The sequence below is a fragment of the Enhydra lutris genome, unplaced genomic scaffold, assembly GCF_002288905.1.
Source record: "Enhydra lutris kenyoni isolate GAN:26980312 unplaced genomic scaffold, ASM228890v2 scaffoldscaffold95, whole genome shotgun sequence".
NCBI lineage: Eukaryota > Metazoa > Chordata > Mammalia > Carnivora > Mustelidae > Enhydra > Enhydra lutris.
Window position 1 is genome coordinate 1,834,374 of NW_019154179.1, and position 23,850 is coordinate 1,858,223.

The window sequence follows — 23,850 nt, forward strand, 5'->3', positions numbered from 1 at the left end:
TCACTGGCTGTCAAAACCCAGAGATTCTAAGACACAGCTCAGTGCATAGCCAACAAACTGCCTGGGCTGGAACAGCCCACTTTCATCTGCTTCCAGATGTGACTCTGAGAAGATGGAGACCTAGAGAAGGAAAGTCAGAACCAGAGCCACAAGGACAGTGGCCAGCTCCTCCTGACCAGACTTGAGGAGGGGTTGCATGTGATCAGTGATCCCACAAAAAGAGAGCAAGTACAGAAAGAATTTTCAGGAACTTTGTAACTTATGAGACTGGTTAGAACTGCCTTTTTCAAAGTAAGCCAAAAGTCAATTAATTCCAAAAAGTATTTTTACATGATGCCTTTTAAAAGCAAGTAAGGTATATTTAATGATGAAAAACTGAATGTTTCCCCCCTAAGATCAGTAATAAGACCATAATGCTTGCTCTCAACACCACATCAATTCAAAAAGTACTTGAGATTCTAAAAGGGGCAACTCAGCTGGAGGGGAAAAAAAGGCATACTGTTTGGAAAGGAAGAAATGAAGTTATCTCTATTTGCAGATGACATATATAGAAAACCCTGAGTAATCCACTGAAGAGTTATCTGGGCTAATAGTTAAGCAAGAGTACAGGGAAAAAATTAAATATATAAACATAAGTTATACTTCTTTTTTTTTTTTTTTTTTAAGATTTTCTGTATTTATTTGACAGAGAGAGAGAGAGAACGCAAGCAGGCAGAGTGGCAGGCAGAGGGAGAGAGAGAAGCAGGCTCCCTGATGAGCAAGGAGTCCAATGCAGGACTCCATCCCAGGACGCTGGGATCATGACCTGAGCCGAAGGCAGCCAATTAACCGACAGAGCCACGCAGGCGTCCCACATCAGTTATACTTCTATACACTAGCAATGAGCAATCCAAAAAGGAAATTAAAACAATTCTGTTAAAGATAACATGAAAAAGAACACAATTCTTAGGAATAAATTTAAGAAAAGAAGTATAAGACTTGTATACTAAAAACTACAAAATATTGTTAGAATATTAAAGAAGCATGAATGGAAAGATACTTCATGTTTCTGGATCAGTAGGCTTAACATTATTAAAATGGAAATACTCCCTGAAATAGATCTATAGAGCCAACAGAATCCTTGTCAAAATGTCAGTTGGCTTTTCCCCCCAGAAACTGACAAGCTGATTCTAAAATTAATATGGTAATACAAGGAAACCAGAAAGCCAAAACAATCTTGAAAAAGAAGAACAAAGTTTGTGGACCCAATTTCAAAACTTACTACAAAGCTACCATAATCAGTATAGAAATATAATCAAATGAATAGGATTAAGAATCAAGAAATTTTTAAAATAATCGAGAAATAAATCCATACAATTATGGTCAATTCATTTTCAAGAAGGGTGCCAAGACAATACAATGGAGAAAGAAATATCTTTTCAAAAAAATGGTACTGGAACAACTGACTATCCACCCACATGCAAAAGAAGGAATATGGACCCCTTCCTCAAACCACATACAGGAATTGATCTCACAATGTATCAAAGACCTAAAGTCTTTGTAGGAGACTTCCAACAGGAACTAAAATTATTAAAATCTTAGAAGAAAACATAGGGGTAAATCTTCATGACCTTGGATGAGGCAAGGTCTTCTAAGATACAATACCAAAAGCACAAGCAGCAAAAGAAAAAATTGTTAAATTAGCTCCATCAAAATTTTCAATTTTGAATAATGGATAATCAAAGGTGATACATACAAACAATAGAATATTATTTAGCTTAAACAAAAAAAAAAACAAAAAAAATAAAAACAAAAAAAAGGAACAGAGGTGCCTAGCTGGCTCAGTCAGTAGAGCACTCTTGATCTGGGGTTGTGAGTTTGAGTCCCACACTGGACTTAGAGTTTACTTTAAAAGAAAAAAGGAATAAAATTCTGATACATGTTACAACATGGATAAACCTTGATAACATTATGCTCATTGAAAAAAATTCATAATTTAAAAGGACAAAGATTGTATGATTTCACTTGTATGAAATATCTACAGTAGGCAAATTCATAGAGAAAGAATGTAAAATAGAGGTTACCAGTGGCTGGGAGACTGGGAAAATGGGGGAGTTACTATTTAATGGGTACAGAGCTTCAGTTTAAGATGATGCAAAAGTTCTAGAAATAGTAGAGATGGTTGCCCATCACTGTAATATACTGAATATCAATGAAATGTACACATAAAAATGGTTAAAACAGGGGCGGCTCTGTGGCTCAGTGGGTTAAGGCTCTGCCTTCAGCTCGGGTCATGATCTCAGGGTCCTGGGTTTGAGCCCCACATTGGATTCTCTGCTCGGCAGGGAGCCTGCTGCTCCCTCTCTCTCTGCCTGTCTCTCTGCCTACTTGTGATCCCTCTCTCTCTGTCAAATAAATAAATAAAATCTTTTTTAAAAATTGGTTAAAATGATAAATTATACGTTATGTATATTTTACTTTGTTAAATTTTGAAAAACTTAAAACTTTTGCTTCAAAGTATACCATTTAGAGAGTAAAAGCCCGCAAAATAAGAGAAAACTTTGCAATCATACAGATAAGGCACCTATGTATATAAAATATAAAGAAGACAATACTTAAAAAGATGAATAACCCTATTAAAATAGGCAGAAGATTTGAATAGATATATATAGATATATAGATAGATACAGATACATATCTATATGTATAGATCTCTAATAAGCACATGAAAAGATGCTTCGCATCATTAGCCATCAGAGAAATGTAATCAAAACCACAACAAGATACTACTTTACAACTACTAGAAGAACCATAACCCAAAAGATAGACAATAACAAATTTGGCAAGAATGTAGAGAAGCTGTAGCTTTCTTACACTGCTGGTGGGACTGTAAGTTGGTGTAGCCACCTTGGGAAACAGTTTGACAATTCCTGAAAATATTTAAACAGAGAACTGCCTAATGACCAGAAATCCTCCTAGGCATAGATCCAATCAATGGTAATCCCATTCTTCCAAAAACCATGAAGTCATCTTTGTCGCACATTCTACATGTTAATCATCAGGAAACTGTGTTGGCTGTTCCTTCACAATATATATAGCACCCAGACTGTGGCCTCAACATAACCTTTAACATTAAATTAACCAGGGGATCCTTGGAGAAATGGCAGGAAAACTCCAAGGTAAGCCTGGGACATCATGTACCAAACAGCAAGGAAGTAATCAGATTACTGGGGGCCTAGAACATAAAAGCCTGCTCAAAGGGGCTCCCATTGGCCTGAGATGGGATAATGTGAATATCAAAAGAATTATTTATAAAATGACTTGAAATATCAAGTAATGAAATAGATGAAGTGAACAGACTAGAGAGCCCAGAAATAAGCCTCCACAAATATAATCAACTCATCTTTGACAAAGGAGCAAACATAATTCAATGGAGAAAGGAAGATCTTTTCAACAAATGATGCTCAAACAACTGGACACCGACATGTAAAAAAATAGAATCTAGATAGACCCTATACCTTTCACAAATAAAATCAAAACAGGCCATACATTTAAATGTAAAATGCAAACTATTAAGTTCCTGGAAGATAGCATAGCATAGGAGAAAATCTAGGTGATGTTGGTTTCAGCAATGAGTTTTTATTTTTATTTTTTGTAACTTTTTTTAAAGTAATCTCTATACCCAATATGGGGCTCAAATTACAACCCTTAAGTTCAAGAGTCTCACGCTTTATTGACTGAGCCAATGAGGCACCCCTTGACAATGAACTTTCATATATACATATATATATACATATATATATATATGTACATATATATATATATAAAACTTTTTCTTTTAATAGAGGGAGGTGGGGAGAGGCAGAGGAAGAGGGAGAATCCCAAGCAGACACCCCTTTGAGCATGGAGCCTGACATAGGGCTCAATCTCAAAACCCTGAGATCATGACCTAAGCCGAAATCAAGAGTCAGACACTTAACTGAGTGAGCCACCCAGGCGCCGCTTGGCAACGAGTTCTTAAAAACAATACCAAAAGCACAGGGAATCCAGGTGGCTCAGTTGGTTAGGCCTCTGCCTTCAGCTCGGGTCATGATCCCAGGGTCCTGTGATCAAGTTTCACATCAGGCTCCCTGCTCAGCAGGGAGTCTGCCTCTCCTTCTGCCTGCCACTCCCCCTGCTTGGGCTCTCTCTCTCTCTCTCTCTGTTGAATAAATAAATAAAATCTTAAAGCAAACAAACAAAAACAATACCGAAAGCATGATCCATGAGAGAAAAAATTGATATGGAACTTCATTAAAATTTAAAACTTCTGCTCTGAAAGACAGTATTAAGAGAATGAAAAGACCAACTACTGACTGAGAGAAAATATTTGCAAAACACATATCTGACAAAAAATTTCTATCAAATAAATGAAAATTCATGAGTTTATAATGATAGCAAAAAAAACAAAGATAAACAAAAACTCACTGGTCACCACTGAAGGTGACAGGACACTAATTTATTATTCTGAACATGTATAAATAAAGCTTAATCCTGCCTTTCTTGTGTGACATGGTGAAAGTTTGTATTTATTAAAATTTAGACAACACATGCAGATGGGGTGATATAGTTAGAAAATCACCATATTGCAAATTGTAATGAAATAATGGATCAAGGAAATTATCATCAATGAATATTAAAACCATTAGGTGAAAGACGGATGGGGCACTTTCTAATGAAGGGACCAGACTGATCCCTTAAAATTATTAAAAGGGGAATTGATCAACTTAATATCATTATAAGTAGGACACTTGAGGAAATTTTTGTGGGTGTTGGATATTGTGGTGATGGATTTCACAGATGTATATACATAGGTCAAAATTTATCATAATGTGCATTTTAATTATATGTACTTTACTTTATGCCAATCACACCTCAAAAAGCTATTTTTTAAAAAGTGGGGTGTGGCACCTGGGTGGCTTAATTGTTAATCATCTGCCTTTGGCTCAGGTCACAATCCCAAGGTTCTGGGATTGAGTCCCGTGTTGGGTTCCCTGCTCAGCGGAAAGCCTGCTTTTCCCTCTCCCACTCCCTCTGCTTGTGTTCCCTCTTGCTGTGTGTGTGTGTGTGTGTGTGTGTGTGTGTGTGTGTGTGTGTCTCTCTCTCTCTGTTAAATAAATAAATAAATAATCTTTAAAAAAAAAAAAAAGTGGGCTAAAATATTTTGTGGTCCCATGATACAGTAGGAAGCACCCAACATACCAATAGACTGATCTTGCCTGAAAAACTGAACCTGAAGATGATCAAACCAGTAGAACCAACCACCCATTTACGGAAAATATGAGGCACAGGGGAACGCATTACATGATACCCTGCATAAACAATCTTTCTTCCTATTCGGTCTCATTTTCTGGTTCCTTCTCTTTTCCAGAAAGCCCCATGGCACCCAAGGCATGCCCCCTCTTCCCTCTTTCAGATGCACGTAGAAAGTGTTTAAGAACATGTGTGGTAAAGATATTTCTAACACTGCTACTTGCTTGCTACTCGAGAAGAGTGCCATATCGGTGAAGAGAAGTTATACCCATTCTGCAATGCATGTAGAGCATTTTAGAACACTTGTAATAAGGGTGTTTCTAAAATCACTTTTTTAAAAAAGAAGAAGCAGCTCTCATCTAGGAAGCAGAGACCCCCAAAGCCCTTCAGCGTGAGGGTCAGCAGCAGGTGCACTCACTCAGAGACAGGCCAACAGGATACATGGTAACATAGGGATAGCACCTACCACAAGACACTTTAACACAAATTTGAGACAAATAAGGAAAACTGATTGTCCTGAGTGAAAGAAACAAACAAACAAACAAATAAACAAGGGAAAAAAACAACTAAAATGTATAACTACAACCAACATTTCACATTTTGTTTTCCATAATCACAACCTGTCCTTTCCAAACAAGAGGAAAGATGACAGGTCTGATTTCAGTTGTCTGTTTTATCTGACCTTCTCCTTCTGGTCTACTTTCTACCTGCCCCCTGTTGCTCTCACCAAACTAACAAGGTTTTCTTCAATCTCTGTCATCCTTTGCACAAACTTCATTTTCTCATTATTTACACCTGCATTCATATGTGTTAGTTAGGCTACACAGCTCGCATCCAAGTTTTCCAGTGTAGAGAGTGGCTTGGTCTTTCTATACTTCCATTTCCATTTTTATAGTGACTTTTAACAAAAGTAGTTAATCAAAGGACCCTAAAACACATGGAAATGCAAATTTCAGAAGTATGTAACACACTTAAAAATAACATCTGTCCCTTATTTTTCTCTGGACCAAACCTGACCTACTAAATCTGATAGGATGTTCCTGATTTTATAAAACCATGATAAAACCAGTTACACAGAACCATTCACATAAATGTATTGGATATTGGTTATACAACATAAATAAATCCACCTGGATAAGTCAGATATTCTCTGTCTTGATGCCCACAGATCTCACATTCTATGTTCAGACTTGAATAAAAAGGAAAAACATCAGCTTTTTAAGTTTCCTAAAAATATAAGCAAATTAAACTCAAAACTCCACTTAGTTTTCTTAAATTAGTAAATATTATTGTCTTCTGTATGTAGCCCAGGCAGTATATTCAAAATCAAACTTGGTTTTTGTACCACTGGAAATAAATGAGTCAAAAACCTCCCATCAATCATTCTCCTGCACTCTACCTTAATTTACTTGTGCTTGATAATCCACTTATGTGGTTTCCAACGTAGAGGAGAGGCAGAGGAAACAGCTTCCATGAAAAAAAAGGAAGAATATTTGATTAGAATTCCAATAACGATTTTCTTTCACATAATGGTGACACTTCCTGTCAGTAAGCAAATCATTCAAGTCTATTTCCCTGTAACAACTGTGAATTTCCCACAATCTAAAACACATCATGAGTTTCTCCATGTGACCAAAATAGTTAGGTGGGCAATGATATCTATAATCATGGTGGGGTGGAGCGGATCTGCGTTGAAATGGAAACGTTGACCTTATCAACATTGGCAGACTATCTCCCTAAAGGGAGGCTCTGAACAAGCACCTCTCTTTTTTTTTTTCTTTTTTTAAATTTTTTATTTCTTTTCGGTGTAATAGTATTCGTTGTTTTTGCACCACACCCAGTGCACCATGCAATCCTTGCCCTCCCTAATACCCACCACCTGGTTCCCCCAACCTCCACCACCCCCACCTCTTCAAAACCCTCAGGTTGTTTTTCAGAGTTCATAGTCTCTCATGGTTCACCTCCCCTTCCAATTTCCCTCAACTCCCTTCTCCTCTCCATCTCCCCTTGTCCTCCATGCTATTTGTTATGCTCCACAAATAAGTGAAACCATACGATAATTGACTCTCTCTGCTTGACTTATTTCACTCAGCATAATCTCTTCCAGTCCCGTCCATGTTGCTGCAAAAGTTGGGTATTCATCCTTTCTGTTGGAGGCATGGAGTATTATGCCTCCATCAGAAAGGATGAATACCCAATAAGCACCTCTCTTAAGTGGAGATCCCTGGCTGCATTGCTGAGTTGAGGAAGGGTATTTATAGTTCATGCCTCAGGTTCAGATGGCCCCTTGAGAAGGTGTACAAACTTGTTATCTATGCATTATGCACTTTTTTGGATGACAGCAAAGATTCATATCTCACTGGAATGTCACAAGGCTGGTGACCCTTTCAAAAAGTTGTGTCTACCAGCCACATTACTGTGGAGTTACTTTATTTGTTTTCAAGGCCTAGAATGATTACATATCTACCAAGGTTAAACAATGTACCAGCAGTACTTGAATTAGGTTTCCTGAGCTCTGAGCTCCTGAACTGTTTTCTGATTGTCAAGAGAAATATTGTTGAAAACATACTGAACAAACACACAAAATGGAAGACCTAGTCTTCCACGAATGAAAAAAAAAAAAAAAAACATACACCCTTTCATAAGGTCACACACTAACTGAGAACTTTTTGACTGATGTGATAATCCATAGTGATCCTGGTGAGTCCAGCATTTCTTCTTCCACTAAAAAGACATTAAGCAGTAACTCGGATAAGATATTCTTTGAAGGATTTTGAAACAGTAATTGTCATCTATCCCCAAAAGAATTATAAAATTTTATTATCAGGAGATTTGCTCAAGAAAGAAGACACAAAGAAGAGAGGACCTCAGATCCAGGACCTTCCCCTCTTCATTAACAGCATTCTGGTTGGCAGCCTACCCCTGGCTCAACAATAGCACTGTTCAGATATTACAACTTTAGAAGTTCTTAGGCATTGAAAAGAATCAGTTGCCCCCCTTTCCATATATAATTCAAAATAAAAACAATACTGACTTCCAGTTTTTAGAAACAGTGGGCTAGATTGTTTGTGTTAATCTCCCCACTGAAAACAATTAAAAATGCTACATAAAATAATTTAAAACCTTCATAAAAGTATGTGGGGAGATAGTGAGTCCCCAGGCCAAAACTTAAGTGAGAACAGAAACCCAGAGATAAACAATGGAAGCCAGAAGACAGCAGAATTGCATACACCAAGATCTATTGAGTTAGAAGGCAAGAGTATCTTTCAAAAGCAAAGGAAAACCATCGTCTTTTACAGACAAGACCTAAGGGAATTTAAGCTGACCATTAGTACATTCTAAAGGAGGTACTTTAATCAGGAGGAAAGTGGAAAATGGGGGATGCAGAAAGGAAAGAATAACATAACATAGTAAAAAAAAAAAAAGAAAGAAAGAAAGAAAAGAAAAATCTCACTGATAACCAAGAAAAATGCAAATAAAAGCCAAGAACTCATTATACACCCACCAGATTAGCACAATTTAAAATGACTGACATATTGACACACAGTAATTAAGATAGCATAAAGTTAAAAAAAAGTAAAAAAATAAATAAAACAACTGACATATCAAGGATTGACAAGAATGTGGAGCAACAGGGACTTTCATGCACTTTCATCAGCAGTGTGAACTGGTACAACCACTTCGGAGAACACTTTGACATTAATTACTCAAGTTGCAGATGTGCATAGGATAGGAGTCAACCATTCCACTTCCTGATATGCCTCCAAGAGAAATTCATGCCACAAGTATCATTTTAGGCTAAATTGTCTTTAAAAATCATATTTTGAAGCCCTAACCCCATGTGACTATATTTGGAGATAGGGTTTTTAAGAGGTAATTAAGGTTATATCATAAGGATGGGGCCTAATCCAAGGTCCGAGGTCCTTCTAAGAAGAGGAGATACCAGGAGTGTGCACATACAAAGTAAAGTCCACATCAGGACACAGAAAGATGGCAGTGGTCTACACACCAAGGAAAGAACTTTCACCAGAAACCAACTCTGTTGACACCTTGATCTTGGACTTTTTTGCCACCAGAACTGTGAGAAAACTCGTTCCTGTTGTTTAAGCCCCTCAGTCTGTGGTATTCTGTTATGGGAACCCTGGCTGACTAATACATGTGCATTGAGATCCAACCCTAAGGATGTTCAGAACAGTATTCTCTTCCCAGAACATTCAAGAATGGCAAAACTAACTCAGCAAAACTTAATTCAGGAATGCATATTAGAACAATTTCAACTAAAGCAAGAAAAGCATTATCACAGAAGTCAGAATAGTGGGTAAGGAAAATCGTGATCCCATCTCATGACCTAGGTAATGAGTGCCCAGCTAATTATTCATGCAACTACACATTCATGAATGATGCCTTTTTCCCTATTTATAGATCATTTTTCACAATTTTAAAATGTTTAAAATTATAGTGTATCATAAACTAAGTATAAGCAAACCCAACGATATTCTGATTTTTCCAGTTATGATTGTGTTTATAGCTTTCATTACACTTCAATATTTTGTTTTTCTCTTTTTGTGAATGTCCCTGATTATTGATGGTCTACCCATGTGCTTGGTCAGTCTAATGAATAACCTAGTGATAGATGCCAGTGTCTTTCCAGGCCTTAACGACGTGGTAGTGAAGAAGCCATGTGAGGTCCTCACCCTCAAGGAACTGACAGGCTGATTTAACATCCCTAAATCCAAAAAATGCCATCATAATCCAGTTAATACCACCTATTGTATAGGATTGCTCTAAGAATTAAATGCCTGGCTTAAAACAACTGTTTATTGAACCAGCAACTGTTCAAGAAAGGTAGTTCTGTTCCACATTCTAGGAAGGAAAGGCAGGTTTTATGCTTTATCAATCCAAGTTAAAAATGAAAACTTAAACCAAGATCAGAAAAGTAGGGCCAAAGAGTCAAATCTGGCCCATCTTTTGTCTATGTAAATGAAGTTTTATTAGTACATAATCACAGCAATTCATTTATATATCATGATACAGTGGCAGAGCTGAATAGTTCCAACAGAGACAGTCTAGTCCACAAAGCCTAAATATCTACTATCTGTTTTTTTTTTAGCAAAAAAACTTACCAATTCCTGGTAGGGCTTTAACTTTTCAGAAGACATAAGTATTTATTTAATGTCAGTTCTTAAGCACGTACTTCCACTATTATTACATTACGTTAATGAACAACTGAATGAGTAATACAATATCTCTATTAAGAAGTCTCTACCCAGGGACGCCTGGCTGGCTTGGTCGTTAGGCGGCTGCCTTCAGCTCAGGTCATGATCCCAGTGTCCTGGAATGGAGTCCCATCAGACTCCTTGCTCAGCAGGAGGCCTCCTTCTCCCTCTCCCCCTCCCCCTGCTTGTGTTCCCTCTCTCGCTGTGTCTCTTTCTGTCAAATAAATAAAATCTTGAAGAAGAAGAAGTCGTCTCTACCCAGTGTAAGCAGGAAGCACACTGTGTGTGGAAATTGACATGTATTCTTAGATCCATTTAAATTCTATAGCATTTTCACATGTTCCATCAAAGTTCTATGTACTTTTCATCACATACCTTCACAGGAATTTTCTTGTCAAAATCAGGGAAATGAATTAGTTTATTTAGTTTAGATACATACAGTATCATTATGGTCACTGCCATCTAAAAAAAAAGAGGGGGAGGGAGAAACTTTAGCAAAATACCTGGAAAGACTGAGGTACAAAGACATCATCAGAAGAAAATACATTCATCAAAAAGAAAATATTATTCCAAAAAATCCATTTTCTAGGTTCCAAATAATAACTATTTCCTAGAGTATTAAAAATTATTTTTTTTGTCAATGTATAAATTCCATCAGAACTATAGGCAAAAAGTATAAAATCAAATAGCTCACACGTATACATATTGTCTCAAGGGGCTCAAGGAACAGTGACAGAGGGGAAAAAAGAAATGGTGTCCCCAAAACTGGCCAGAGTGACTACAGTCAGAGAGGCCACTCCTTGATTCTGGACCATATTTCCTGTGTAGAGCATATGGTCACCTTTCCACATAGAGACTGGGGCTCCATTGAGGGGGCAAACTCTACATATAAACACACTTTCTGTGATGTCCAATATTCCTGTAACACAGAAGACAAATTAAGAGAAAAACAGTTTTAAAAGGGATTTATTTTTCTCTTCAATCTAGCCAGTCCTGCAAAAATGTCTCATTCAAACCCTATTAACCTGGAGTATAGCAAGTATATTAGAAATACTCCATATTATCATTATGAATACAAAATTTTAAATTCCATAATAAAAAATTTTAATATCATCTTCCTATGCAAATTTTAGAACTTAATTTTCTCCATATTATGATGCAAAAATTTAAGAACTCCTTCAACATGATTATCATCCTAAACCTTGAGCTTAATGAGTTTACAAATATAATACTTATGATAGATTAATATAACATGAGCCCATCTTGAATTATAATTATAGTTTATATTTATAACTTACTTTGTAATTCTTACACAAATATACTAACCCTTATTTAAAATATTCTGCAACTCAGACTTTTTAAATTGGGTCTGCTGCTCTTTTTCCACACAAATTGCATATCACTTTGAGTAAGCCAGTGAGTTTATTTGCCTTGGGGATTACTAAGGGCACATTATCACATATTCACTGATCTTTTAAAGTACTTTTTTCTACCTATTTCACATTGAAACATTAAGACAATCTATTTTTGACCTTAAGGAAAATATTGATTTCTTACTACTTTTTCCCTAAAATGATGTTGTAAAGAGTGACTTATCAGCAAAACATTTAACCAGAATAATGTTTAATCATATAAATGACATCCTCTCCAAGACTCACAATTAAAAATTTAGTTAACAGATACAATTTTCCTAATTTTACATTTTTTTCCCTGTAAATTAAAGCAAAACCAAACAAACATACCAAAAATGTGCCTTTGGTGCCTGTTTCCACTTGTCTACTAGAAATCACCAGCATATGACCAAGAGAGTAAACAAGCTATGAATTAATATTAATGGGAAATTTCAGAAGGAGCCAAATGAGGTTAGTCTGAAAGCTTATCCAACCTCATCTTTATACTTGAGAACGAAAAAATCACAAACTGCAGGAAGCAAAATGCAAGCATATTTAGTTAGGCCCATAGAGAGTTTTGTAAAAATTGGAACATGTTGCCAGCATTTATAAATTTGATGTAAACATTCAAAACCCCTGCCTCTTGAAATACCTATCAAGGTTTTGATAATAAGGGTGTAGTGAACCCAATCTCATCTCCCCAACCCTTTTCCTCTCAGCACAGTGGCTTAAACTGAGTACCAATAGCACACCTCAACTGGAGCAACTGTGCTCCTAGTCCTACCCCAGGCTTCAAACCCATTCATTTGTTGCCCACCAGGCCTTGGAAGCTTTCAGTCTTCTGGCCCCTAGTTTTAGGGTAATTAAATCCAATTAAGGAAGTTGAAACAAGTAGTTGTTTGTTTGTTTTTTCTGCAAATACAACATTTCCTAAATTATAGAAAGACATAAGATATGTTAATATTTCATGCTGTTTCAGGGCGCCTGGGTGGCTCAGTGGGTTAAAGCCTCTGTCTTCATCTCGGGTCATGATCTCAGGGTCCTGGGATTGAACCCCATGGGGCTTTCTGCTCAGCAGGGAGCCTGCTTCCCCCTCTCTCTCTGCCTGCCTCTCTGTCTACTTCTGATCTCTGTCAAATAAATAAATAAAATCTTTAAAAAAAAATTTCATGCTGTTTCACCAAAAGTACCATGATCCTCTGGCTTTCTGCCAGTTGAATGAATCTGTAAACCATGGTCTTAAACAAAAGCACTAAAATTTCATCATGTAGGTTGACAACTAATTAAGCAGTTAATTTTTCTTTTTCACTTACCTGCCCAATTCCAAGAAAAATTGGTGATGGGAATCTGTTTAAAAACACAGAATAACAATTTTAACAACTGACAAAAGTTTGCAGACTGTCTATAATACATAATGTCAGGAGTTATTAAAAAATCTTAGACTGAAAAAAAAAAATCTTAGACTGACCATGATCCTGGGATCGTAGGATTGAGCAGGGAGTCTGCTTCTCTCTCTCCCTCTGCTCCTCCCCCCCTCCATTCATGTTCTCTCTCATTCTCAAATAAATAAAATCTTTTAATAATAATAATAATAATAATAATAATATACCCGGGAACAAATCTAATAAAAGGCTAATTAAAGATTACAATTGATGAGAAGAAAAAACTTGTGATTCTTGCCTGTATGTTCATATATAATCTTTTGAGCTTTTACAAGACATAAAAACAATATATAACCCTGTAAAAACTGTTCATTCTCTGGAGCTCTTTCTTCCTTGTGAAGAGCATGTTTCTCAGGCAGCTATCCTAACTTGGACTTGAATAAAACTCTCTTTCTAACTTTTAGAGATTCTAAAAGTTTCGAGAACAGAGATGAGGACAGATACACACATATGTGACAAAGAAGATAGTGTAGAGCAGTGTGGGAAAGATGGTCTTTCAACAAATGGCACTGGTAATTTAGATACACAATCCTGACCCCTGCTTCACACCATTTTGTGTGTGTGTGTGTGTGTGTGTCTTTTTTCCTTAACAGTAAAACCAATACAATATGCAAGAAATGTGCTCAGAATGTGCAGTTATATGGAACGGTAAGTAGGGTTTCTCTGTACCTAACAGTGAGTACTCAGGTCCTTGGAACCTTATATTCTGTGGATTATTAATGTAATTACTATATTTTTATTAGAACTTCTTATGTGTAAATACTTTCTCAGTGAACTTTATCCAGTATTTGAGCTTTCGAGCTTAGCTAATAGTATTGAGAAGGTCTGTGTTTATGGTCATGATGGCAGGATTGTCATAATCTTCCTTGAGAGCTTCAGTAACCAGTGTGAAAAGAGGAGGAGAAAGATGGATCCTATGATGTGACCTGTTTGGTAGCATTTGACTTCATTTGGATGAATGGATTTTTTTTTTTTTTTTTGGTCTCTCAGTATTAGGGTTCTGGATATTATGTCCTTGCAGGGAATCTCCTAGCCTTTCACACCATTTTTAACAAGGCAGCACTGCACTGTCTCCCAACCATTCCTCAGGCTACTACAATAGAGGGAAATACCACCCCCCACACACCTACACCCCCCAATCTGTATGTCACCGATTTCAGCCAGGGCAAGAAGACAGTAAAGAATGGACTTAACTTATCAAAGGAAATGGAATGAATGGACAGTACCACCAGGAGAATAAAACTAATTCCAAGGGCTGGATGCCATTTTTGCCATCCAGACCCCCTCTGGACTGAGCATTCATTCCCCCAGTTGCCCAAGAACATCCTCAGCTGAGCAAGGCTACCTTGTCAAATAGCAAACACCCTCCCTGTGAGTCTCCTGCATTCCGATCTCTGGTCTGTACAAAAAGTGTAAAAGGCCGGGGTCCCTACCCCAATTCAGGATTGGTCTGTTGGGCCATCTCAGCTCCAGAGCCCCTGGGATCAGGCTTTGCTGTGCTTGCATTACAGCCAAATCTGACTTCCCTCACTCTTCCTCAGGAGTGCATCCTAAGAGCTCTCCTCAGTATACTTCCTCCGCCTCTCAGAGTCTGCTTGCCAGAGAACACAACCTGTCACTGCAAATGAGATCACAAGACAGCAACATAAACGGTGAAACGACAAGAACAGGCTTACAGAAGACAGACAAAGAGGCCAGGTTAGGGGAAAATATGATACAGGAAAAGAAGGAATTCAAGAAAGAAAGAAAATGATTCAAAGATAAAAAGCAAATTCGTTGACGTGAGGAAAATAAATAGACTGAAACTTCAGATCTAAAAGCACACTGTTAAAGAATGTTCCACGGCTGCCTTCAGGTCAGGTCATGATCCCAGGGTCCTGGGATCAAGCCCCACATCGGGCTCCCTGCTCTGCCGGAAGCCTGCTTCTCCCTCTCCCACTCCTCCTGCTTGTATTCCCTCTCTCGCTGTCTCTCTGTTAAATAAATTAAAATAAATAAATAAATAAATAAAGACTGTTCAACCTAAGTAAAGCAGCAGCCATGAAATCCATTTAAAAAACAAAAAACAAAAACAAAAACAAAACAAAACAAACAAAAAAAACCCTACCTGACAATGGAATCCACCAATTAGGAATGAAATCAAAACAATAAATTTAGGAATGGAGACATTGTGGTAAAAAGGCTGTTGCTGATTACTATCTCCATTTAAATATAGAACAGATTCAAACAGCTGTGGGATTATAATTACACAACAGTTTGCTTCATATAAAACAAGATGTGGAGGGGAGGAGGGGAGACAGGAAGAACCACGCAAGTATCTTCATCCTTCATAGCAGGGAAGTCTTAAACTGAAACGTGTTTACAAAATAAACATGGTGAGATCAACTTTTTTTTTAAAGATTATATTTATTTATTTGAGAGAGAGAGAGAAAGAGCAGAGGCAGAGGGAGGGGCGGCAGAAGAGAGACAAGCAGACTCCCCGTTGAGTGGGAAGCTGATGTGGGGCCCCAGCCCATCATGACTGGAGCTGGAGGCAGACACTGAACCAACTGAGCCACCCAGATGTGCTGATGAGATCAACTTCTTAATGTTTTTCATGACCTCTTCATCTCAGAGGGATCTTTTAAGAAATACTAACACTTGTAGTGAAGAAATCTATATCTGAAATTCAGTTAAAACTAAATTTCATGGGGCGCCTGAGTGGCTCAGTGGGTTAAAGCTTCTGCCTTCAGCTCAGGTCATGATCCCAGGGGCCTAGGATCGAGCCCTGCATTGGGCTCTCTGCTGAGCGGGGAGCCTGCTTCCCCCCTTCTCTCTCTGCCTGCCTCTCTGCCTACTTGTGATCTCTGTCAGATAAATAAATTTTAAAAATCTTAAAAAAAACCTTAAATTTCATGCATATGTGCAACTTGCAATCCCCACTTAAATAAGCCTTCAAAAGCAGCCAACATGACAAATAGTGGCACAGCCCCGAAATGATACAATAAGAGTTCACAGGGTCAGCAATGCACCACCCTTGCCAAAAAGGTTTAATCTGGATGTAATCAAGCTCTTAGATCTAAAGTTCAGTTGGGAAATAAGCTAAGCAAGCCTTCAAAACATAAACCAGACAATCCATAATGTGGGACATTTTATAAAATACCTGGCCCAGGCTTTTCAAAAAGTCAGTATCATGGGGAAGAAATGGGATGAGGAGCTTTTCTAGATTAAAATAAACTATAAAGACATAACTCAATGCATTTCATGAACCCTGCTTGGATCTTGATTTAAATGTTTGGGACATTTAAATGTCCCAAATATCTTGGGACAACTGGGATGATTATATATTTAGTATTAGATTACTTTAGGAAATCATTAAAATTTGTTAAAAGCAAAAATGATACTATGCAGGAGACTATTTCAGGAGAGACATGCTAAAATATATGCACCCCAAAAATTGGAGTGCAGAATCATGATTTTGCAACTTACTTTCAATGGCTGGGGGGAAGCAAATATAATATGATGTTCATTACTGCATTTCAGTGATGTCTGCTTTCCACTTTTCTGTATGCTTGAAACTTTTCACCATGAAAAGTGCTGGGGGGGGAACCTAGGTGATACTTGAAAAAATAATTAAATTAAAGCCCTTCTTTCCAATGTCCATAATAGCCATAATATGGAAAGAGCCCAGATGTCCACTGACAAATGAATGGATAAATATACATATATATATATATATATATATATATATGATATATGCCTATATATCTATATCTAAGATATATATATATATTTTTTTAAAGTAATCTATACATCTTCATAGTATTTGTTTTTTTTTAATATTTTATTTATTTCTTTGACAGAGAGAGACATCAAGAGAGTGAACACAAGCAGGGGGAGAGGGAGAGGGAGAAGCAGGCTTCCTGCCGAGCAGCGAGCCCCATGAGGGGCTGGATCCTAGGACCCTGGGATCATGGCCTGAGCGAAAGGCAGACGCTTAATGACTGAGCCACCTTAATATTAGTACATATTTCTTAGTATTTCTAAAATACTAAGTATTTAGTGGTATTTCTTAAAATAAATAAAATAAAATCTCACCTTAATATTTTTCTTTTGTTTGAATTCTTTATAACGACCATGCCAGAATGACTTTTCTTGGGGGGAAAAAAAACGGAGAGAGAGAGGCATGTAGCTAGCTCAGTCAGTGGATGATGTGACTCTTGATCTCAGGTTCATGAGTTCAAGCCCCACACTGGCCACAGAGCTTACTTTCAGAAAAATTGTTTTTAGTAGATATTTGAGGATATTGATTCTAGGTAGGTGGGAATATAATTATTATTATCTTCTTTGTACATTTCTGTATTTAAATTTCTGAAGATTTTATTTATTTATTTGACAGAGAGAGACACAGCGAAAGAGGGAACACATGCAGGGGAGGGGAGAGAGAGAAGCAGGCTGCCCGCGGAGCAGGGAGCCTGATGCAGGGCTTGATCCCAGGACTCTGGGATCATGATTTGAGCCGAAGGCAATTGCTTAATGACTGAGCTACCCAGGCACCCCAATAACCTCCAATTTTTTAAATGAATTCTTATACTAGTGAATGTGAGGAAGTAAAAACCATGGGTACACAACTTCTCAAGAGTCAGACTCTGAAAGAAACAGAGAAATGAGGGTCCGTGAGGGATCAGGTATGGGTTATTTTCTCTTGAGAAACCTGAACGTGTTTCCAAGGGCAGAACAGAGGAGGAGACAGAAGGAGCTGGAGGAGCAGACCTACGGAAGAGGAGAGCTAGACCTTCCACAGGGACAAAAGAGTCCCTACATCCTACCAGCAAGGGCAAGGTGGGGGCCTCTTTGATGGCCTCTACTTTCTCAACAGTAGCAGAGATGGGGAGTGGAGGGTGGGGTGTGTGGGAAGTTTTAGGACAAAGGAGAAAGCATGAAGGAGTTGCTTCTGAGATGAGGAAAGCAAGCCCCCAGAAGAAACGACGGGGTAGGAAGGAAAGCCGGTTGAGCTTCATGATCATCCTTTTAAAGACAACCCAGTAAGCTCAGAAGTGGTTTTCCTCCCACAACAGTCTGCGCTGCTCCGTGCTGAAGGAGAGAGGCAGGTGGTAGGCTGTGCTGGACCAATGCCGCCCCAGTGGGCCTGAGGAAGGACTCGCAGGGTGGGATGTGCAGACACGAGCTGGAGGCGAGGTGGGGTGTGGACACCTGGCAGGTCACGCCAAGCACATGGCCCTGGGAGTGACTGCAGGAAGTGGGGCTGCACTGGCTGAGAGGGTTCATCCGTGGATCCTGAAGTCTCCAAGGTTGATGACAGTCCAGAGGGAGAGGAAGACCAGGACACTTTGTTACGTGAGTGACAGGAGCTCAAGAGCCACTGTAGAGGACCACAAGCAGTGGTCCCTCTACTTTTTGGAGAACATGGAGCCTGGCCATTGGGGAAGCATGAGGATCCAACCTCACCTCCTGGCCAGACCCAGGGTGAGACCAAGATCCAGCTGCTTTCAGGGGCCAAGGGATCTGCATCTTCAGGAGAGAGCAGGTTTTCATCAGAGTAAGAGAAAATTTCAAGTTGGTTTTGTTTTTAATATGAATTTCCTTGTTCCCACCGCTGGAGACTCAATTCAATAGCTTTTATAAAAACCTCTCCAAGTAATTCACACTCCCAGGCAGGTTTGGAAAGCACTGTGCTAAATAATCCCCAAAGTCCTGGGATGCATAAAGAAAACATACAGCAAATGTTTGTCAAACTAAATACAACTAAGCTCTATATTTTTATTAAGCTCCATTATAAATTCGTGCATGTCATAGAGAACAGTATATTACAATGACAACCAAAACCCCTCATGAATCTGATTCCAAAGACCCACTGGTGTAATCAACTGGCCACAGACTCTTAGATGACCTTGCTTTTCCCCTCTCACCTTAACAGGGTCTGAGAGTTCACATCCTTCAAAGACCTCTCTGTGCAATCAGATAAATCTAGCATTACAATGAACCAAAGAAGTCTAACAAAACAAAGAACAAAGACCACCCATCAGTCTTATACCCCAAACAGAAACAATCTGTTCAAAATGGAAAAGAAAAAACATCCCTTGAGCTACATTCTCATGACCCTGTGGATTAGGTAATTATTGAAATGTCCTTCCTTCTATTCCACAACGCAACATTCTATCTTCAAACAGCTAATGTTTGGATCAGATTTCTATGGTTTATTGTTGTAACAAAATTAACCCAACCCTCTTCCCCTCAAAAATGTGCTCCTAAAGCATTTTGAGATGAGAGAACAAACAATGTTATTGGAACAGGGTTCTCCGATTGTATATTACATTATGGAAATGTGAAATATTTACTTCTAAGGATTGAAAGAGTTTTGCCTTGCAGAGACAAAAACTCCATTTCCTCCTTCAATCATGGAACTCAAAATTTTAAAGATGGAAAGACTAGAGCATGAGATGTCTCATATAATAATAATTCTTTCCAGTTGGATACTGCCTTTCATCTTCAAAGCACTTAACCAGTGTTTACTGGTCCCTGCTTCCAACAAGACACATGTTTTTGGAGGCAGTGAACTGCCATGGCCAGAGAGCACACAGCTCATTCAAGGGCAGAAAATAGAGACTGACCTTCAAACTTCATCCAACATAATTGTCAAGCATTCCCAAACAACCCTCTTAATACTATCCTCTTGTTTTTCTTATCATAGATGTCTTAAGTTTTCTTTTTCTTCACTTAGCTTGCCTTGTATGTGTTAAATGATACCGGTTTAGTTATATGCTCATTCTAATTTTTTTGAGGCAGCATTTGGGTTTTCCATGGACACCAACCAGCAAGCATACTTGCAACACAGTGGTCGAGACCTAGTAGGTCTGTAGGATCACCAAAAAAATATCCCAAATCTCTCCCTTCCTCCATATCTGCCGCTACCCCTCACCCCACTCCTAAGCCATCTCTTAGAATTATCTAGAAAATGGCAATTGCTTCCTAGCTCCTCTCCCTGATTCCAATGCCATCAGTTCTCCAACCACCCACCAGCCAAAGAAATCTTTTTAATCCCACAAATCATGTCATATCACTCCTCATGCTAAAACCTTCTAAGAGACTCCCAAATGCATTTAGACCAAAATTAAAACTATTTATCCTAGTTTCCTTTCTTCCTCTTTGGTCCCCCAATATCTCCACTCAACACAGCAGCCAGAGGGATTTAGTTCATGTTACTCCTCCAATCAGCACCTTCTAGTGGTTCGCATGGCAGCTTCATAAGCCCTATATGATATAGCAATCCATTACCCTGGGACCTCATCTAGTACCATCCCCACCCAAACACCTCTCTCTTTCATGTTTGCAATGTTCTTCTCCCATTTCCCTCACCTCACTCAACTCTTGGCTGGCATGTCACCTCCTCAGCAAAGCTTCACTGATCACATGAGACAGCAAACTCTTTCCCATGCCCACACTCCCTAACTCCCTTTCCTGCCTTACGTTTTTCTCCTGACCACACAACTGCATCTGAGGTAACATAAATTCTACCAGTTTATTTACTGATTCACTAGAAAGCTCCATGTAAACTCTAGGAGGATGGATATTTGCTCCATCACATTTGGGATTTTGATCTGCTTTATTCATTCCTATATCCCAGGTGCCTAGAACAGTGGCCCATAACAGGTGCTTAATAATTATTATTGAATGAAGGAAGGATCTGATCCTGCCTTCCCTGCCTCCCTCCCCCCTCATTTCTCTCTCACCTTCTTCCATGTGCTCACTCATTTCCTCCAGCAGACCAAACTCATGCCCCCTTCTTCACATTCCCTTCAGCTTTGAAGGCTCTCGTGCCAACCATTCCACCCCAGGAATTCTCATACCACACCTGAAATCACCCTGATTATTCATGAACCCACTTCTTTCCAGTTTCTACCACTAGTATAGAGTCTCTGGTGGGGGGTGGGAGGGGTGGGGGATGGGAGGGAGGGGGTGAGAGGTGGGGGGTGGTGTTTCTGTGCTGATCACAGCTGCTTCCGTGGTGCCTGCAATGGGCTTGGCACATAGTAGGTGCTCAGGAGCCAACCCCCACCTCTTTTAAGCTCTCTTTTAAGCTCTTTATAAAACTATGATTTCACGGTTTTGCAGCACAGTATGGTTTACAAAGGCCCTCTCACTTATGGCAGCTCCTGCAAAGCTCTGGGAGGTACTTAACAGGCTTGTAATTATCCATCTTTGGCTTCTAAGAAAACTGCTCACTATGAGTGTAGCCCAAGAGGCACAGCTATTAGATGGTTTAGCTGGATCTAAATCCACAGTGCTTTCAGTGCTGCTGTAAGGATAGCAGAATTAAACAGGAATTTCTAGTCCTTATAAATAGGCTCAAGGAACCACAAATCTGGCTTAGGACACACTAATCCAAAAAAGTACATCATGTGAACTTCTCATTGTTTTTCCCCAATGCACTGGTAATTTGAGAATGAAAGACCAAACAAGGCACGTCCCGGCTCAGGACTCGTCTGATGGTGGAACATCTAGATCTGCGTAGAGAACTATTCTCCTTTAAGGTTCGCATTCAGATCACTTGTCCCTGCTCGCCGGTACCTTGGAAAGCTTTGGGGTGTAGCTCTCTTTGGGGTGTAGCTCTCTTTGGGGTGTAGCTCTGCAAGCACAGCTATGCAGTGTCTACAGCAGCGGTAAGCAGTGGAGACGGGGGCAAATGACTGTTAGGTTTGGGTCTGGATTTTAGAAACCTGCGAAGGTCCCAGCTGACGCTGTTGGCACTGGAGTCAGCAGGGAGACTCCGCGCTCTCCGTCCCAGCCAGCCCGCGGACCCGGGCGCGGCCGAAGTGCTCGGAGGGCAGGGGCAGCCCCGCCGCTCCCTCGCCCCGGGACCTCGCGCGGCACCGGGAGCCGGAAGGTCCCGGGACCGGGCGCCCCGCGGCCCCCGCCCGGCCCCCTGAGGTCCTCCTCACCGGTAGGTGGTCAGCAGTGCCTTGTTGACCAGCACGATGAGGAAGGAGCAAGTCCCGTAGAAAAGCGCCGACAGCAGCTTGGCCAGCCGGGAGGGCAGCCGCGCGGAGGCGGGGTCGAGGTCCGCGCCCTCGGCCTGGAGGCCGGCCGTCATGTCCCACGGCCGGCCGCCCGCCCCCGCAGCCGGGAGCCCGCAGCTCTCCGCCGCCCTTCGCGGCGCTCCGGCCCGCCCCGCCCCAGTTCCGTCCCCGCCTGCGGCCGGCCCGCCAGAGGGCGCGGCCGAAACAGGAAGGGCCGCGGCCGCCCCGGGTGCGCGCCTCCGGAGAGCGCCCAGCGGCTGCGGCGCGGACCTCGCTGCCACCGACGGACTGCAGGAATGGGCCTGGGAGAGTTGAGCCGCCCTTCCCCGTCCCCTGCTGCCCTCCTGGGAAGCAAGGCTTCCGTTTAGCCTGAGCGTGCGTTTTGCCTTTTTTTCTTCCCCCTACACTTTTTAACGTATAATTTACGTAAAGGAAAATGCAGGTTTCACGAGCCCACCGTTCGTTGTTTGGTGTGTACACCCTTGTAACTACCCAAATCAACACCTTTCCAATCACCTCAAATAGTGCCTTTCGTGCCCATTGAAGGCAATCCCATCTCATTCAGATTTCTGTTGCCAAGTTAGATTGGCCTCTTCTAGAATTTTATTTAAATTTCATATTAGTAAGTACCTTCAAGGCTTTTACCATTTATGTCTTTTGCCACCGCCCTTGTAGTTTCTTTAAATTACAGAGTAGGACCAGTTTATCCATTCACCAGTTGATGGGCATGTTGGTTGTTCCTATTTAGGGCTTTTTTACAAAATGTTTCCATGAACCTTAATGTACAAGTTCTTGTGTGAACGTCTGTGTTCATTTCTCTCCAGTAAATACGTAGGAGTAACAGGGGTTGAGGCGGGTGCAAAGTCTCAAGGCTTTTCTTGCCTCTAGCTGCTCTATGCTTGGTTCCCTCCTTAACTTCAGGACCCACTGCTTTCCTAAGCGAATAGCAACCTGCTTCAGTGTTGGCTGTTCCTTGAAGGAGAGCCTCCCAAAACTGCCTACTTGGACCACACTCTACCTGATGTAGCATTTTTTCAAATAAGTGTCCCATATTTTCATTCTCAATAATCCACTTTAAAAATCTGAAATTTGAGTTTTTTAGAAAAGCTAAAAATTTCAAATGAAAGAAATGTTTGCACCAACTGTTGATGCCATACAATTGTTTTTCTGTTGTAAGCACTGAACAACCATGAACATTTTCAGCACTTACAAGAACTAAAGCAGAACTTGTAACAAATAACTAGCTCTAAGAAAGGCAGGAAGTGAGAGTCCACATTACCCAAAATAAAAAAAGCAAACACATGTTGAGACCATTTTAAAATAGAAAATGGGGCAGCTGGGGGGCACCTGGGTGGCTCAGTGGGTTAAAGCCTCTGCCTTCAGGTCGGGTCATGATCCCAGAGTCCTGGGATGGAGGGCCACATCAGGCTGTCTGCTCAACAGGGAGCCTGCTTCCTTCTCTCTTTCTCTCTGCCTGCCTCTCTGCCTACTTGTGATCTCTGTCAAATAAATA

General features: G+C 40.1%; 1 protein-coding gene across 3 annotated transcripts in view; it reads right to left on the reverse strand.

Moving 5' to 3' along the window:
• The window catches only part of LOC111139102 (solute carrier family 35 member D2), a 47,107-nt gene extending 24,696 nt beyond the window's left edge, over window positions 1–22,411 (reverse strand). For 2 of the 3 annotated variants that reach the window (XM_022491253.1, XM_022491251.1), the window contains exons 1-4: window positions 22,260–22,411; window positions 13,192–13,225; window positions 10,863–10,949; window positions 6,671–6,738 (exon numbers count right to left, since the gene is read on the reverse strand). In XM_022491253.1, the coding sequence (XP_022346961.1) occupies window positions 6,671–6,738; window positions 10,863–10,949; window positions 13,192–13,225; window positions 22,260–22,411 (341 nt within the window). Of the gene's footprint in view, window positions 1–6,670; window positions 6,739–10,862; window positions 10,950–13,191; window positions 13,226–14,753; window positions 14,789–22,259 lie in introns of those variants that run through there. The other variant, XM_022491252.1, reaches the window with a different exon arrangement.
• Between the last annotated feature and the right edge of the window lie 1,439 nt (window positions 22,412–23,850).